We start from the raw sequence: 18078 nt of genomic DNA, 5'->3' as shown, positions 1-18078 counted from the left end.
GACCACACGAGCGCACAAGAGCCGCCTGCGCTCCTCGCTGATTGGTTCGACTCCACCTCACGGCGTTACTGTACAGCTGGCTGAGCTGTCAATCACAAGTAGGGGGCTATCCTGCTCGGGGGCAGTGCTTTATAGAAGCAACCCATGCAATTAGTGCTAGATTATATCCAATACATTGAACATGTAAGTGTACAGATATTTTGCTCACTATATACCTTACAAATTACATCTGTAATATATATTACGACTCAGTCAAATAATTGAAAGAAACACGATGCTTGAGAGAGAAAACACTTGTGCATAATTTTCTCCACAGTGACATTTTTGCAACATAATTCCAAACGAAACAATTCGCGCCATCACATCACAATATTAGACAACTACAGCAAAAAGATGATACACAGTCGAAATCAAACTTTAAAAAAAAACAGAAAAAGCTTAACATGCATAATAGATCAATCAGCATCGGGAAAAGAAAGATGGGTTAATATTTTTTCTTTCATTCGCTGAGCGGGATATTGTGAAACACAAAATCTTGTTATAGGTAATTTGAGGTATTTTTCAAATTTAAAACAAAATAAATAACATTTTTTTTTCAAAAAATATACTTTATTCATAAAATTTGCAGCAGTACATACAATACAGTTGTCATATCACTTTCCAAACGTACACAATACAGATTATACAATTTGCAGGTTACGTCAAGTACAGTTCAATGAACACATTGGACATAATTACAGTTCATGACACTCTAGGGTGTCTCATTGCATCATACTCAACACAGATTATTGCTTACAGATTCATTTCAGATTCATTACAGGTACATTACAGCAATTTGACAAAATAAATACAACATACCCACACAAACAAATAGCTTGCCAATCAAATTCTCACTGTTTAGGTTCACATACGAACAATGGCCACTCAGGCCACTCACTTTTGGGCATCTGTGAAATCAAACCCCGGAAAAAGTTAGCATCTTCAAGAAGGGGGAAGGCACTGGAAAGGAGACAAGAATTGAAAAAGGAGGAAGAAAAAAGAGATTAGTTAAAAACAAGTATGAAAAACATTATGGTTGGACAGTTGATTATTTGTGATGTCACCACAGAACATTCTAAACCCATATTTACAGCCCAACAACAGGTAAAAATGCTTGAGGCCTGGCAACAGTGCTTTTTGATCTTTTTCTTCCCTGACACTACAATTTCAGAATACCCAGGATCGAACATTTATTACCATACATTTCTCACTGGAAATTATATGAACCCTGGCGTCTTCTCCATACTTAGATAATGGAAAAAGAATCACTGTCAAACCATGTGGTTTAGGTAACAATCCACAAATCAGATTTACTATAAATAATAATTAAACAGTAGGAAAAGATGAACACAGCAAATTCCACTACATTACCTTCACCACACAGACTGCAGCGGTTCAAGAAGGCGGCTCACCATCACCTTCTGGGTGGGCAATAAATGCTGGCCTAGCCAGCGACGTCCACATCCCATGAATGAATAATAAAATAAAATTACAATATTTAACTTACAACTCTGTGGTTCACAAAAAAATAAAACTGAAATGCTTTATGAAAGAAAACACATGCACTTATATAGCGCCTTTCACGACCTCAGGACGTCCCAAAGTGTTTTATGGCCAATGAAGTACTTTTGAAGTGTAGTCACTGTTGTAATGTAGGAAATGCAGCAGCCAATTTGCACACAAGGTCCCACAAACAGCAATGAGATAATGACCAGATAATCTGTTTAAGTGATGTTGGTTGATGGATAAATATTGGCCAGGCGAATTCCCCTGGTTTAACTCTAATAACACTGAGCATAGATAAGTGTTCGCCTCTTCCAGATAGGGGGAGTCCCTAAATGCCAAGGAAAGCGGTTAATAAATGGCAAAAATACACTTACTTTGCACATGCGCACAGTCTGCCAAGCCTTCCAATTCCGGCTTTCCAAGGCACAGCTGTGAGACATGCCAGTCCTGCACTCAACATCGACTGACCCCTGCTTTTGCTAGTCTCATGTACTGCACAGCAAAGGTTGCAGGCAGTATCTGGCTGGCCTTGCAGTATCGGACAGCCAGCTTTGTTTGGTGACTATGGCTGAGCATTGTGCACAGGCTTTGCAACCAGCTGTCCTTGCTTCTTTGACTGTCACCTGTCTGAAATAGATGCAAATTATGAGAAGCTCATTCTGTTCCTAGGTAATGTGCTGATTATGTGACCTCCTGCACCCCTTATAAACATGCAAGATACATAACACCACTTTGTCATGGACTAGCTCGGGTTTGGAATGCTATCATGCCATGCTGCCTGGATCAAGTGGGCTATACTATGAGGTCTACATTCTCTGCCAGGCTCCCACAGTTCCTCATGTTGGGTCAGTGAGCTGAACCTCCTCCAGTCCCACTTGATTTGCAGACCAGGCTCCCCTGGACAGCTGTACACAGAAATGTTCGGCATGTGATTTCCCATTACTGCATACGATTCCAGTGTGCTTGGACCTGAAGCAGCAGGCTCCTTGTTTTTAAGCAGACCAGTCTCTAACTCTATACAGGTGGGTTGAGGATTCTGACTTTGCCCAATGCCATTGGTATACTTTTAAAGATGACTGTGCTGACTTAACATAGGATGGACACCCTTTTCCATCTCTAGCATCCTTTTTAAGGAAATTGTCCACAACTTTCTTATCATTCAGACCATTTTCTAAAAAAAACTCAAATGGCCCAACTGCTGAGACCATTACTTCTTTAAAGTCTATACAAGGAGATATTACAGCTAAACTCTAGATAAATATACATCTATTGTCCTGGAAAACCACAAATGCAAGTATACTGGTTGCTTTGTATCAGATATGGTTGCACTGGAGTCAAATTACACCTTTTGTCACATAGTTAACTAGATGGAATGATGATAAGTAACGTGCTATTATCATCGAGCCTTGATCGATTGCCTTAGAGGAAGTTCTCAAAGTTTTCCCTAAATTGGGCACAAGGGCAGGGGGAGCACAAAAGGCTAGAGTTGAGGTCCGAAGGGTGCAGAACAGGAAAGATGAAAGGCAGGGAGAACTTGCAGATTTAGGGTGGGGTGAGGTCATGGATGGATTTAAAGATGAGGACAAGAATTTTAAATTGAATGCACTGAGCAGGCTAGAAGTCAGTATAAGTCATCAAGGACCAGGATGATGGACATGGGGGAGCTTAGTGCAGGACAGCATGTGGGGGCTGTGTTTTGGATCAGTTGTTTATGCAGGATAAATGATGTGAGGCCAGCAAAAAGGACATTAGAAAAATTGGGTATGCAGGTGACAACATGGGTTTCAGTGGCATACAAGCTGAGGTTGGCAGATAATGCTGCAAACGTGGAAATAAGTAGTCTTGATGATGGATAAGATGTGGGGTTTGAAGCTCTGCTCAGGGTTGAACAGGATTCCAAAGTTTTGCATGCCCTGGTTTAGTCTGAGTGAATGGTTGAGGAGTCATGTTCAATGGTCCTAATTTTGATGTCGTCACTTCAAATGTCCGTAAAACAAATCTATTTCATCTTCTTAAATTTTGGAATTAATTTAGACTTACTGAGATTGTCTCGCTGACTCAATGCATGTTAAGTGGTGTGATGTTTACATGTGCCCAACTTAAGCAGTGTTGAATTTTCAGATTCAGTGGATTTGAATATAGTAGGGAAAGCAACAGGCATGCTCATTAGGGAGCTGAAAATCACTTTTAAAAAACTGGGGGAAAAGCAAAATGTTGCACTAAAGTCCAAAATATGTCTTCCAATAATCATGGCAGCTGTAGGGCACCTCGTTTCAGGGAAGAGGCAGTCTACATTTTGCTCCAGTAAGTGCAACAGAGGAGGGAGGTCCTCTTTGTTACTGATAGCCATTTGGTGGGTTGAAGGAAAAGTCAGAGTCTTTGGCCGGAGGTAGCGGACAATGGCAATGTAAGCCATTAGTGCATTGGCATTGGTGAAAAAAGTTCAATTATTTCACCAGAAATGCCAAGGTAGGGGACCCTACTGTAACCTTATTGCAACCTTATTGCAATCGTGTATTAACTATAAATGGCATGAACAGTTCCGTCCCGCCCAATGTTACAATACTTGGATAGTTTCTCTTAATTGTCCAATATGCAACAGGATAGATTTTCCACACCTTTCTATCCCAACACTTTAACATCCTGAACCACTGTTCCCCTTGGCAACTTCTTCTGTGCACTGTACCTGCATGATGCATATTTCTGTCACCACAATACTCGTTGATATCATTGTGATACATGTCAAGTAGTCAATGACTTCCACTAGCTTTGCAGGAGAGAAAATGAATGGGAAGACCTCCCCTCCACAAATCTACATCCTTCAATTGCATTTGAGGGTGCAACCCTGCAAATCCTTGCAAGAGAGAATGTAGAAGAAGGAGATGGGGAAGTTGAAGGCATGGACCCAGCTACAGGTTAGTTGCAAATTTATCCTTCATTTGTTTCCCATCCTATTCGGTTACCAACTTACTGCCACTGAAGCATGCACTGAAGTACAGCCACTTATTCAGCTGAATGTTACATCTAATGAACTTGTCATGAACACATTGGGCTCTATTTTAGCACCCGCTATCGGGTGCGTTTCCCCCGGGGGGGCTCTGAAAATTGGAGAATCCGGGCGCGGTACCAGAGCCCGCCCCGAACCCGCGCACTTCCGGGTTCCCCGCTGACGCGCCGGCGTGCGCGCGCAGCCCCCGCTGGTGGGAATCCCGCAGGCAATTAAAGCCAGCGAATGCCACTTGACAGTATTTAGTTAGGTATTTCAGGTCATTAACTGACCTGATTAAGGGACTATGTGGGATGTTAGAACAAAATGGGACTGTTTCCCACACTGGGGGAAACACTCCCAGGTCGAATGGACGTGTTGCAGCTGTCAGCCTGTGGCAGCTGCAAAGGTCCATTTGACAGGTTGGGGGGGGGGGGGGGGGTGGGGGGAGACCCTCACCCATTGCAGAAGGCCACTCCGTCACTTGGGACAAAGTTTGGCCTCCACCACCCTCCTCCTGACAGTCAAAGTCACCAACCTGCACGCTTACCCCGGGGTCCGGAGACATGTATCTACCTTGCGGACCCCCTCAGATGTACATCTTGCGGACGGGGGCCGCCGTAGCTGCAGTCATGACCCCCTCGGAGGGCGAACAGCATCACCAGCCTCGCCATCCACGCCGTCCACCTCTGACACGTGGAGCTCCACAACAGTGCTGTGACACATCCACCTGTACAGCAGGAGGGAGGGCTACCGCAGAGAGAGATGCGTCGCAGAGGGCACTACCCTCGCCACAGGGTCCACAGACCGAGGCTCAGCCTCCTGGACCTCTCTGAGCAGCAGTGCACATGGAGGCTCAGAGTCACTCGACATGTAGCCGTGGACATCTGCAGCCTCTTTCATGCCAAGCTGCTCCTGGCTGGCCCGAGCACCATCTTCTTACCTGTCGCTGTCACAGTCACCACTGCCCTCAACAACTTCTCCTCCGCATCCTTCCAGGGTGCAACCGGGGACATCGCCGATTTCTCTCAGTCATCTGCGCAGAAGAGCCCTGCAAATACACCTACACTCACTCTGCAGTGACACAATGGGTGGCATCAGTGGTGGGTCCTCATAGTGATCCTCAGGAGCGGGCATTATTGCACAAACCAGACAGGATTCGCGAAGACATGGCAGTAGTGGTGCCAATATAATGTGTAATGTGAGTTGTTCTGAAATTCAATATAAGTAACACCCATGACAAACCCTCAAACACCCTTGTGCATCCCCTTCATGCTCACGACACGTTTGCCTTACGCTGCCTACTGCACATATGTGATGCATGCCCTGTGGCTGCAGCACATGTAGTGGCAGGTTGAGTGAGGCTGGCCGTGAAAGAGATGCACGAGAGGGTGAGTATGAGAGAGAGCCATGAGATTGTATGAGGATTGAGTTGCGTGGTAGTGGCGGGGTGAGTACTGGCGAGGTGAGTAGGTGCAGGTAAGATGAGGATGAGGTTTGTGTGGGTGTGAGGGCTGATGTGACAGGGTAGTGTTGGCAGTGCCGAAGGAGATGTGGGGTGGGGGCAGTGCTGTGGCAGACGGAGTGTAGGGGAAAGACTACGTGTACTCACTTTGGCTGACCTACTAAGGTCATTGGAGCGCCTCCTGCACTGTATGCAGGTGGGCGATATGTTGGTGGTGCTGGTGACCTCCTCTGCCACCTCGAGCCAGGCCTTCCTGGTGGCAGAGGCGGGCCGCTTCCTCCCGCCCGCCGGGTGGAAGATCTCTGTCCTCCCCCTCCTCCTCACCCCATGTATTGATACCTGGAGTGAGGCATCATTAAACTGGGAGCAGCCTTCCCCCTGGGCTGCTCCATGCTGTCATTTTTGCTATTTGTTGCAGCATCTGTCAGTGGAGGACTGCCCCTTTAAATAGAGCGCCTCCAGCTGACAGATCTTACTGCGCATGCGCAGCCCGCCCGACAAGCAGATCAGCAGTGGGGAACCCAGAGGAACAGGTAAGTGGATCCAATTAGTGGATTGTCTGCTACGATCGCGCGGGAAACCCACTAATTTCACCGGGCACGTGGGTAACGCGCCCGATAGCCCCCCCCCCCCCCCCCCCGCCGAGAACCCGCAGCCCTGCTAACATCGGGCCCCTTGTAACAGTTGTTCCTCTTCTCTTTCCATTGGTATGCCACAGCTCGCTGAGGCAGGGGCAGGAAGTGGAGCAACCTTGCATCTCAGCATGTTGCAGTCTTCAATCTAACTCTGCAAAGCTACAACACAGCATTGCTTATCTACCCCAAAGGGTATGATAGCCTAGAGGTTATGATAGAGTCTCTAGGTTGCTAGTGCAGTCAGTTCAAATCCCACCAGTTGTGAAATTGAATTCAATAAGTCAGATCATTTAAATCTCACTCCAGGAAAGCTGCTGGATTATTATACGGTTCACCAATGTCCTTTAGGGAAAGGCACTGGCCTCCCACAATTCCAGTTGATTTGTAAATGGCCTCTGAAGTGGCCTAGCCACACACTTAGTTAAGCAAACAATTGCTACTCAAAAATACCATCTTTCCAGGGTAACTAGGGATGCTGGCATTGTGTTGTCCACATCCTGAGAATAAAAATTTAAATAGCAAGTTTCAGCAAAATATGCTAGGTGATAAATGGAGCACTAGTGATTGGATGCAGGTGGCAATGGCACAGGACCAACTGTTGAGTTGGTCAGCTCATGTCCAATGTCAGCTGATAAGGACACTGCTTTCTGAGCATGAGATTTTGGAGAGTTTTCTGACTGTCGCAGCCTCTTATGGGAGCAACTGGCATCACTGTATCTGAGAAGTTTACTATGGCAATTCTGAGTATAGTACACATCTCCAGATTAGCAACCTGGAGGATGCAAGTTCAAGTCCTGTAATAGAAAGTTGTGAAATTAAATTCAATGGCCCATAGTTTCTGCTAGATTGCACTGGCTTTTCCAGCACAATCCGGCCGGATCAGCGCAAAATATCATGGAATTTTGGTTTACGCTGGGTAATTCGATGTTTTGTGCTGGCTAGAAAAAAATTCTGAAGCTAGCCCCACCAACAAAACTGGCAACACGTCCCCTGCTCGAAATGAGGATGGTGAGTTTCCGTTAATGTGCCAGCCTTCGGGCGTTCGAGGGTTTTAAAATTAAGCAAGTTTTCTTAGGTGCAAAGACAGTAGTAGGCACAGTTTAAATGTTTTTAAATATTAAAAAAATTACATAGAATGTACAGCACAGAAATTGATTTACTAAGAAACTGACTAGTGTACACCAATGAAAGTAGTAAATGGTTCAGTAGCTTTTTTTTTGGAGTCATTCTCAGTGATTTTAAATCAGGTCACTCACAGGCAGGACAGACAGACACCTTTATTAAAAATGTTTTTTTTTCAAGTGATAAACCCATTTTCAGCTGTATTAACAAAACTGCACCAGGTTACCACTCTTAAATACATCAATGAATATTTTTGATTGCAAAAAAAACAATTACACTGTTAAGCTCCCGAATTGCACTGGTTCATGGCAGATTTTACGTTTGTGATTGCTAATGCATTTTAGCAGAAACTCGATGTAAAATGCGCCAGCGCAATTTGCGCCCAAATGCCGATTGCGCCCAACATAGAAACTCCAGGCCAATAAATCTGATAATGTGTAAGCTGGTACCAGAAAAATAACTATGAAAACTGTCAGGTGGTCATAAGTCCAACTGATTCAACTAATGTCCTTCAGGAAAGGGGACCTGCCACCCTCATCTGATCCAGCCTACATGTGACACCAATCCTACACTATACGTGGTTGACTTTTAATAACCTCTGAAGTGGCCTAGCACACCACACAGTTGTAAACAATTGCTAAGTTCAATAATTAAGAAAAAAAAGACCATTCTAGCGATAACGACCTAGGCATTGCACCAGGCCTCGCCACTCCCTATCTCCGTGACCTCCTCCAGCCCGACAACCCTCCGAGATCTCCGCGCTCTTCAATTCTGGCCTCTTACGCATCCCCAATTTCCAGTGCTCCACCATTGGCAGCCGTGCCTTCAGCTGTCTCGGCCTTCAGCTCTACAATTCCCTCCATAAACCTCTCTCTCCTTTAATTCTTTCCTTAAAACCTCTTTGACCAAGCTTCTGATCATCTGTTCTAATATGTGACTTGGTGTCAAATTTTGTCTGATAACACTCCTGTGAAATGCCTTGGGATGTTTTACTACGTTAAAGACACTATATATGTACACAAGTTATTGTAGAATAGCTATATAGGTGGTCTTACATATTCAAACAAAACAGATAGTAGTAAAAAACTATAGATGAGCATTAGAATGAAAAAAGTACCTCCACATTTAAAATAGTCTAATATTTGAAAAACCACAAGCAAAAGTGTTTAATACATTTCCTTTATTATGCAATAATGCACTTGCCCATACACTGATTTCAGAATCAAATACAACCCTGATGAAACTTGCTATTTTTCTAAGTTTACTAGTTACTGTAAATGTATAAATGATAACATATACAGGTTTCAATTACTCAAAAATATAATCTGCAAAAATGCAATACAACAGCGTAATTTTCATTTGTTGCAATTCACAGAGATAGTTATTTTTGTTCCCCTCACAGCACAAACTACCCAAAAACAGAAAGGAAATTCCTGCACTTATTTACAAAGAAGCACCGATCCACAGTGCTGTAATTATTTATTCGGTTCAACTCCCCCTTCTAAATACACTAAAATCTAGGGTAATTGCCCCCGTTATTTCAGTGCTCACACATTTACCACAGTGATACATATAAATGTTGGAAGATTTTTTTTTTAAAAGTGATGCATTAATGCACTAAATATATGCAACAAGCCTGTTAAATGATGATAAAGGTAGTTTATAGTGTGAAGGAAATATTTTCAGCGTTTTACTTGTTTAAAAGTCATTGATTGGTATGGTGACTTTTTAAAGTTGAAGACTATACTGAGGGAAGCATCCTAAACATAGCATATGGCTGGAATCTGAAGAAACAGCATTCCTGTAAGGAAGTATAGAAGGTTTAAATGTTTCCTCGGTAATTTTAAATTTGCATTGGTTCACCAAAAACGGTAGCAGCAAATCAATGTGCTTCAACTACACTAGAACTTAAAAAAAGTATTTGTAAAATATATGCAGACAAGTGCTTTTGAAGGCATTTCCATGCAAATCAAAACCTGAAGAAATTATTGCAGCTAGATTACTTTTGTAAGATTGAGCCAATTAGAATTCCATATTGGAGGTAGCAAGGAAACCAACTTTCTGTACAGCCTACTCTGGCTGCTCACTGCATTGGCACATTTATATGCAATTAAGAAATTAGTTTGTAGCTCCCAACTTTAGCCAACTTGTAATGGGTTCATGTAGGGTTACTTACATTTGATAAGAACATTAAAGTCCACAGTTGGGTAAGAAAAATGGCTTGTACATCAGTACGATGGGGGCCCTTGCATATTGCAACTTAATATAACCCTTTGTTCACTCAACCACAAAGTCAAAGCACCAGGTACAATAAACCAAGGTGGGGGTAGGGAAATAGGAAGGTGCTGTGATCTATGGCAATCTAGGAAACTGGATTCAAACAAGCTTTGTTGGCCCTATCCTGCCAGCAATTTTCAGGGCTCTACTGAATGTTACTGATTGAAAGGGTCTTGCAATAGCATCTCTATGGCGTGTGGAATGTAATTTTTATTACCACAAAATGGAGATTCCTAAAATTTGCCACTTACTTATTCTAAATCCACCATTTTAAAAAATAAATTACTTGTGCAATTTGATTATATAATACTGAGCATAATTAGTAAGTTTTTCTGCTCTTAAGCTTAAGTAGCCTACTGTTCATATTTCTCTCCCTGCAAGCAAGCTAGGAAGCCTGTAGGAGAGTCCGTTCTGAAAATATGGCAAATTCCAGTCTTGTTAAGATGACCTGCTGAGTGTTTCCAGCATTTTCTGTTTTTATTTAAGATAACATTGATTGATTGATTTAAATGTGCATTTTCATAATGCCTATCAGCTCAGCCTCCATGGGCTGAACTTGTTATTATTTCATGGTGTATTTCACACTCCAACAGGGCTAAACAGACAGGGACTGTCACTGCAGAACATTCTGTAACATGGATTACACATTACAGGAAGTATGGCAGATGAAAGACCTACCCAGTAATTGACATATATAGGCTTGACTCATAAGGGGTGTTCCTCCTCTCTAATGTTTTGCTTTCTCTCTCTCTCTTCTTTTCCCCTCCCCTCCCCGCCCCTTCCAATACAGTTAGTTCAGTGCAAAAAAATGAAGCAAACTCACAACAGTCCTCTCATTAACTAAAACAAAGATACTGGCTGTGATTTACATCAATTTGAGGCAGCTGTATGATTCGTTATGAAAATTATGTAATGACTTTTTCAAAGCTATCTGGGTGGGGTGGGGTGGAAGAGGAAAACAGGAGAACAATTTTCACTAGGTTTGACAGCTGAAAGCAATTTAAAAGCAGGTACACTTTAACAGCTCTCATTTTCTACATGAATGCCATCTCCTTGAATTACTCAAATGCATTAGAACAAAAAAGTGTAGAAGTTTAATTTTTTTTTAAAAAAGAGGATGGTTCCCCTGCATATCTAGTTCAGTCAAGATGCCGTAGTAACAATGAGTTCTTTTGCATTCCTGGCACTGTATAAATCTGCATAAATGTAAAAATCAGGCTACTGTCCAAAGCTTGAAATATTTGCTGGGTGGTCTGTGGGTAAATAATGTGGATTTCAATTTTAATTCTGGAGCCAACTTCTGTTTTCCTTAAAAAAGGTACTTTGAAAACAATCTGCTTCAAATTTTGTACATTTAGATGAAAATCCAGAGCAAACATAGACTTTTGGCACAAAAGCAACTGTACACATTGTCCTTTTTCTCCCCATTTCTCCCTACCTCCACCCCAAATAAACTCTGAACTAAAGCCCTACTCTAAACTGTATCAAAAAGATGGAAAAGAAAATTCCATGAAAATTCCTGGAGCAAGGAATGAACTATAGGTAAAACCAAACAAAATTCATTAGCCCCAATGATATTTATTTGATTGTCCCTTACAGAACACAGGCTTCAATCTGCAATTTTGAAGTTATAAAATATTAAATTCAGATGCGAAAAAGCTGACATTAAATGATAATTAAAAATAGTAACAGAGAAATGTAGTTTTTTTTGATGTCAAAACTCTTATAAATTTAAATTAAATTGATAACAGATAAATTTGTACAAATCTTCTTGGATTACTGTTGCAAGTTGAAGAGGAAGAGCTGTGCTATATGTATACCAAAATTCACATATTTCAACAGGTTTTTATTTAGAAATTGTGACCATTCACCAGCTACATATGGATAATTTTGTGTTGGCACAGATTCATTCAACATTCACAGTCCAACCTACATCAATAGTCATCTCTAAGAATATATTTTCCATTTTAGATGTAAAATACCAAGTAGGGCAATTTGGGAGAAAATTGCCCGTATAAGTTCAAGACACTCATTATGGGCTAAGGACAGGCAAACTTCAAATTGCATGTGGTTGAAAATTTATAGGTTGTCATCCATCATTGTTTCTATACTTTGGGGGAAGGAGAAAAGAAGATAATTTCCCCATGGTTACTCACTAGCCACCCATTACGGTTGCTGATTGAATTGGTGGTCCCAGTACTTAAGGCAATGTAAAACAGGATACCCAATGGTTCTTCTGAAATGCATTACTTCACAGAATGATCAAGACTAAAAAAATGGGTAGAAAACCCCCATAAAAATGAGACTAAATATATCCCCATCAGAGACTTGAAGGTCAATATCAAAATGTACATTATATAGTGTGATGCAGTATTCATTCACATTTAACACCTATATTTTTAGCTCTGACCTCATCCCTCCCACAGTCATAACTTTTCTGTACTATGCAGTTTGATACAACACATTGCTATTACATCAGCATCTGTGGTTGCTTGGTCCGCCTTTGGTGGATCAACTCCCATTACATAGCATTTCTGCATATCCAGTGCTTGGTGACCATTGCTGAGTTGTCCTTTTAAAAATGTATTTGGTTTGCAAAGCAGTCTCAAAGTCAAACCTACAGTAAAAATTCTTTGTAAACAGAGCCGGTCAAACTGCGTAACATTACCCTAAACTTGATTTGGAGTTAGAAAGGGGAGGGGGAAGTAATGGTATAGGAATCATATCCTTAATTTCATTAGCAACTCAACAACTGAAGTCAGTAGAAAAACAGGTTCAGGTGTCATGAGCACCTTCAGCATAGTCAGTGGGGTGTACAAAAACCTTGATTAAATATAGTTATTAGATTAACTACTTTTTAAGTGTCTGGACATAGGGGAAGGCGTGACTATTTGGAAGAAATATACACATTTCCAGAAATAGATGAGTAACTTAAGCTCAGTTGCTTCATAAGCACATGCTGCATTCAACAGATGTTCCTAGTTGCATCAGTGCTATAGTATTCTCCAACTTGTTCTGTTAGCAAGTAAAGCTACTGTATCTCCCCCAGCTCATGCTAAACCCATCAGACTCTGTTGTTGATGGCGAATTCAAGTTTTGATGTAATTAGAACAGACCATCTCTAATTAAACTATATCGGAGATCCATCATTCAGTGAGTCAAGCTGAATTTAGCTGCTCCACTTGACTTTTCCTCAACCAGCTTGCCCCAATTCATGCATGGTCAGTTTCTCCAATCTAATATTTAATATTGAAAAACAAATTGGCAACCACAACTTTAAAAAAAAATGCTAGCTGCTTCATGATTTGAAATTGTCCAAAATCAACACCCCAAAAACACAAGTATTAGACCTATTTCCAAATCTGACTATACTTTTTCTTTTCACACATTGTGAAAAATGAACTCTCACATTCTGCACAGCAAAGCACTAAGATAACTCAGTAACAGTTGCCAGACAAAAAAACATGTAATACAATGCGCCCGGCCACAAGAGGATGAAATCCCCCTAAGCTGGTCAAAAGGAACAGGAAGTAAACAGGACTGTTAATAGAAACTTTCATTTTAAAAGTTTTAAATTGAAACACTTATCGGGCAGTAAGTTAAAGGTTAAAAGCTAAAAGCCAACTCAAGAGGTCTGATAGGATCTATGAACAGCTTAGGACTTTGTCTGAACCTGGCTGGGCTACCATTTTCCAATTCCTTTTCAGGTTTCTGTTCAATTGCTAATATTTACTGGTAACCCCTTGTACCTTCATTTTCCTGCTGTTAAGTTCAGGAATAGTTTCAGTTATGTTCAGCAGAGAAAAGAAAAAAAGAAACTGCACTGAACAGGTCAATAAATAACATCTATTCAAGCCTGTTCAGTGGGTCGATGACCATTCAAGACAGATTGGACTGTTTTCTACTCAGCATTTTCCCACACAAAACAAATCTTGCATTTGATCGTAAAGTTAGATTGGGAATCAGTAAGATAATGTAAGTTCAATGACAGTTTAAAATGATGAATAAGCCTTGAGTCTTGGTCTGTGTTCATCTGCCTTCATCCAGGTATTTGGTGCTTACTGAACTTTGTGTTGATGCAGCTCTGCTGTCTCTACATGAACTGCAACTGAGAATGGAGAAGGATATTAGTAAAAAAAACACTTTCTAATATGAAAAGGAACAAATGAATATAGCCACTTTTGTTTTCATCTTTGTCAGCAATCATAAGACCCATACGTGGACACCTGCAGTAAGTACTTCACTTGGGGGAAATGGGGGTTTAATACAATTGATTGACACTTGCCATTGCAACTATTGAAGTCAAGAGGTCTGTTGCACATAAAAAGTTCCACATAGAAAACAGGAGCAAGAGTAGGCCATTCGGCCCTTCGGGCCTGCTCCGCCATTCAAAATTATCATGGCTGATTGTCTAACTCAGTACCCTGTTCCCGCTTTTTCCCCCATATCCCTTTAGCATTAAGAAATATATCTATCTCCTTCTTGAATACATCTAATGACTTGGCCTCCACTGCCTTCTCGGTAGAGAATTCCACAGGTTCACCACCCTCTGACTGAAGAAATTTCTCCTCATCTCGGTTCTAAATGGCATAACCCTGTATCCTGAGACTGTGAACCATGGTTCTAGACTCCCCAGCCATCGGGAATATCCTCCCTGCATCTAGTCTGTCTAGTCCTGTTAGAATTTTATATGTTTCGATGAGATCACCTCTCATTCTTCTAAACTCTAGTGAATATAGGCCTAGTCGACCCAATCTCTCCTCATATGTCAGTCCTGCCATCCCAGGAATAAGTCTGGTAAACCTTCGTTGCACTCCCTCCATGGCAAGGACATCCTTCCTCAGATAAGGAGACCAAAACTGCACACAATACTCCAGATGTGGTCTCACCAAGGCCCTGTATAACTGCAGTAAGACATCCCTGCTCCTGTACTCAAATCCTCTTGCAATGAAGGCCAACATACCATTCGCCTTCCTAACTGCTTGCTGCACCTGAATGCTCACTTTCAGCGACTGGTGTACAAGGACACCCAGGTCTTGCTGCACCTCCCTTTTCCCCCAATCACCATTCAGATAATAATCTGCCTTTTTGTTTTTACAACCAGAGTGGATAACCTCACATTTATCCACGTTAATACTGCATCTGCCATGTTCTTGCCCACTCACCCAACTTGTCTAAAATTGGAGCCTCTCTGCATCCTCTTCACAGCTCACATTCCACCCCAGCTTTGTGTCGTCTGCAAACTTGGAAATGTTACATTTAGTTCCCTCATCCAAATCACTGATATATATTGTGAATAGCTGGGGCCCAAGCACTGATCCCTGCGGTACCTCACTAGTCACTGCCTGCCACCCGGAAAAATTACCCGTTTATTCCTACTCTCTGTTTCCTGTCTGTCACCCAATTCTCAATCCATGCCAGTATATTCCCCCCAATCCCATGTGCTTTAATTTTGCACAATAACCTCTTGTGTGGGACCTTATCAAAAGCCTTCTGAAAATCCAAATACACCACATCCACTGGTTCTCCAGTGCCCTTGAAAATAGCACAGCCGCTGAAGTTCAGGGAAGAAATTAACTGTAATCCATTCCTTCACAAGGAGGGTGTTTGGAGCTGACTGATAAGTGTGGGAAAAGGTCCATATGAAATTAAGCGCAACATTTACCTGAGCTCCATTAACCGGTGCAAAAGGGTTAGTTGCCCTCATTACTGCCTGGGGGTACATCACTGGCTGCTGTGTTACCACAGGCACTGTTCCCATTGCAGGTACCTGTGAGAGATATTAATAAAAAGTCAAAATTAACCACTAAAAAATTAAATGACTGACAATTTACCCATGCAACTATTACACAAAGAATAATTCTGTGTTCCCAGGGACTGCATTGAGACAGGATGGAAAGAAATATATAGTGATGTCTGCTCCTGCCATTTTTCCTAGACATAAGCCTCCAAAATAAATGCAATAGTGTAAAGGATTAATGAAAATTCAGCAGAGTTCACTCATTTAGTTTACAGGGTTGTCTTAGACAGTAACAGCATTGGAAGTAACCCTGTAAACAAAGGGAAACCAAAGCCACTGAAGGCACTAAGAGCCCCATGGGAGAGGGCATGTCTGGTGATACTACTGCTGCACTCAAGTCTGCCATTTTAAGTCTGGCCACAGACAGCATGACCTCTGAATCCATACATATAGCCTAACAGTACAGTTTTCCTCCATTGGATACATCATTTAAGAGGGTTTTTTTTGTAGGTCAAATAGTCTGTGAGTAGCCATGCTTGATCCTGTCCTCTGACCTTAAACACAGATTTCTCAAAAAATACTGGATATCGATCAGGAGCAGGGACCCTTTTTATTTCCTCCATTATGGACCTTCCACTAATACTGTGAAAATTCTCAGCCAGTCTGGGAAAATCAGAAATCTGCAATGAGTGAAATTTGCAGATGCTTTATTTGCTCCACAATATATACAGCAAATTCAGCACTATATATAAAATGGTACTGGATTTTACTAGTGGTGTCCCAATATCATTAAAAGGCGATTACAGGGAAGTACTTTCACGTTGCCCCAATCTCAAACGAGCACCCCAACTATCAGTTACATTTCTATTTCCCACATCAGGAATCCTTGTGGCCTCTCTAGCAATTTTAATTTATTCCTGCAGACACATTCATTAGGGGTTGAGACTGCTCAAATTAATTTGATTTTCTTTCAGGTGCAGGTAGAGAGGAACTGGGGAGCAGCTGAAAGAAGAACGAACATAAGATATCTGTATGGGCTGGATTCTAGTCCAGGTCCTGAGTGCAAGGACAATGTAACTCTTCTTGTGAAGTCTGTGTAAACACATACTTATCACCACAATATGGCAGATTAGTCCAAATATTTGCCTAAAAAGGTACTGCACATATATTTGATAGGAGACATCAGAGGCTCCACAATGATTTAGTGGGTAAATGCCAAAATTAGTGGTGCAGTACTGAGCTATATAGTTTATGGAGGTCCCAGCTTTAATCTGATCCCAGCCAAGGCAGTTCTAGGGCACTATTAGCCTCAGTGTTCTTGGGGATGGATGATGTGAGACCGGTGAACAGGATGGGGAAATAAAAAGGGTCCCTGCTCCTGATCGATATCCAGTATTTTTTGAGAAATCTGTGTTTAAGTTCAGAGAAGGACAGGATCAAGCATGGCTACTCACAGACTATTTGACCTACAAAAAAAAACCTCTTAAATGATATATCCAAAGGACATCAGCACCTGTGGAGCTATACTCCAGCACAAGTTGCTACCTTCAGGATGGTAGAGGATAAGTGGAATTATAAATACTAGGTACTCACCATTCCATACACAGGCACTTGTGATGTTGACACAGGGAAAGACATTGGGGCAGGCACCTGCATGGCAAATAAAATATTTTCTAAATAATACAGCACAAGCCTTTCAGTGGTTTATCATTCAAATGGATTTTTAAAAAAACAGGTATTACACTTCATTTGTGCCTCTACAAAAGCTTCACAGAGACAAATTGTAAACCAGGCTGCTCTCCGAAACCTCCTTCATATCAATTACAAAGCATAGGTCATGGTCCAGGATAGTCTACTAAAAATGCAAAGGCAAACAAAAAGAGGACAGGGACGACACTTGGCACAGACCATAACTAAGTTGCCTCTTTGCTGTCTTGGTAACAGGTCTCATTTCAAATTTAATTGAGCATTCCACACTTCAATTTTTTCCTGGAGATGCTGTCATGCTAGTTGCAATCTCAGAGACCGAATCTATGTCAAAACGATCTCCCAAAGAATTAATCCCATATTTTTTGCTGCAGATTCATGCGCACAATTCACCATTACTCACCTTTATTTCAGACCCTGGTGTATGAAGCAAAAAAACATTAAAAACCATCAGCTATTAACTAGATTTGAAACAAGTCCTAAAAGCAAAAGAAAGCGGAACATGAAGGCACTTTTCCTCGCTCCCCCATGGTTTTGAGGATTTGGGAAATAGACGCATGCCCAAACTTTTCCCTAAAATTCCTACTGCTCAATTTACATA

At 41.7% G+C, this 18078-nt stretch overlaps 1 protein-coding gene across 4 annotated transcripts in view; it reads right to left on the bottom strand.

Moving 5' to 3' along the window:
- Positions 1-8918: 8918 nt before the first annotated feature.
- LOC137333010 (phosphatidylinositol-binding clathrin assembly protein-like) overlaps positions 8919-18078 on the bottom strand; it is a 108418-nt gene continuing 99258 nt past the window's right edge. For all 4 annotated transcript variants that reach the window (XM_067997078.1, XM_067997079.1, XM_067997081.1 and 1 more), the window contains 3 exons: positions 17364-17420; positions 15696-15800; positions 8919-14138 (listed from right to left, as the gene is read on the bottom strand). In XM_067997078.1, the coding sequence (XP_067853179.1) occupies positions 14124-14138; positions 15696-15800; positions 17364-17420 (177 nt within the window). In that variant the 3' untranslated portion in view covers positions 8919-14123. The remainder of the gene's footprint in view (positions 14139-15695; positions 15801-17363; positions 17421-18078) is intronic.

This window comes from Heptranchias perlo, chromosome 15, assembly GCF_035084215.1.
Source record: "Heptranchias perlo isolate sHepPer1 chromosome 15, sHepPer1.hap1, whole genome shotgun sequence".
Classification (NCBI taxonomy): Eukaryota; Metazoa; Chordata; class Chondrichthyes; order Hexanchiformes; family Hexanchidae; genus Heptranchias; species Heptranchias perlo.
This window is presented reverse-complemented; position numbering and strand designations above follow the sequence as displayed.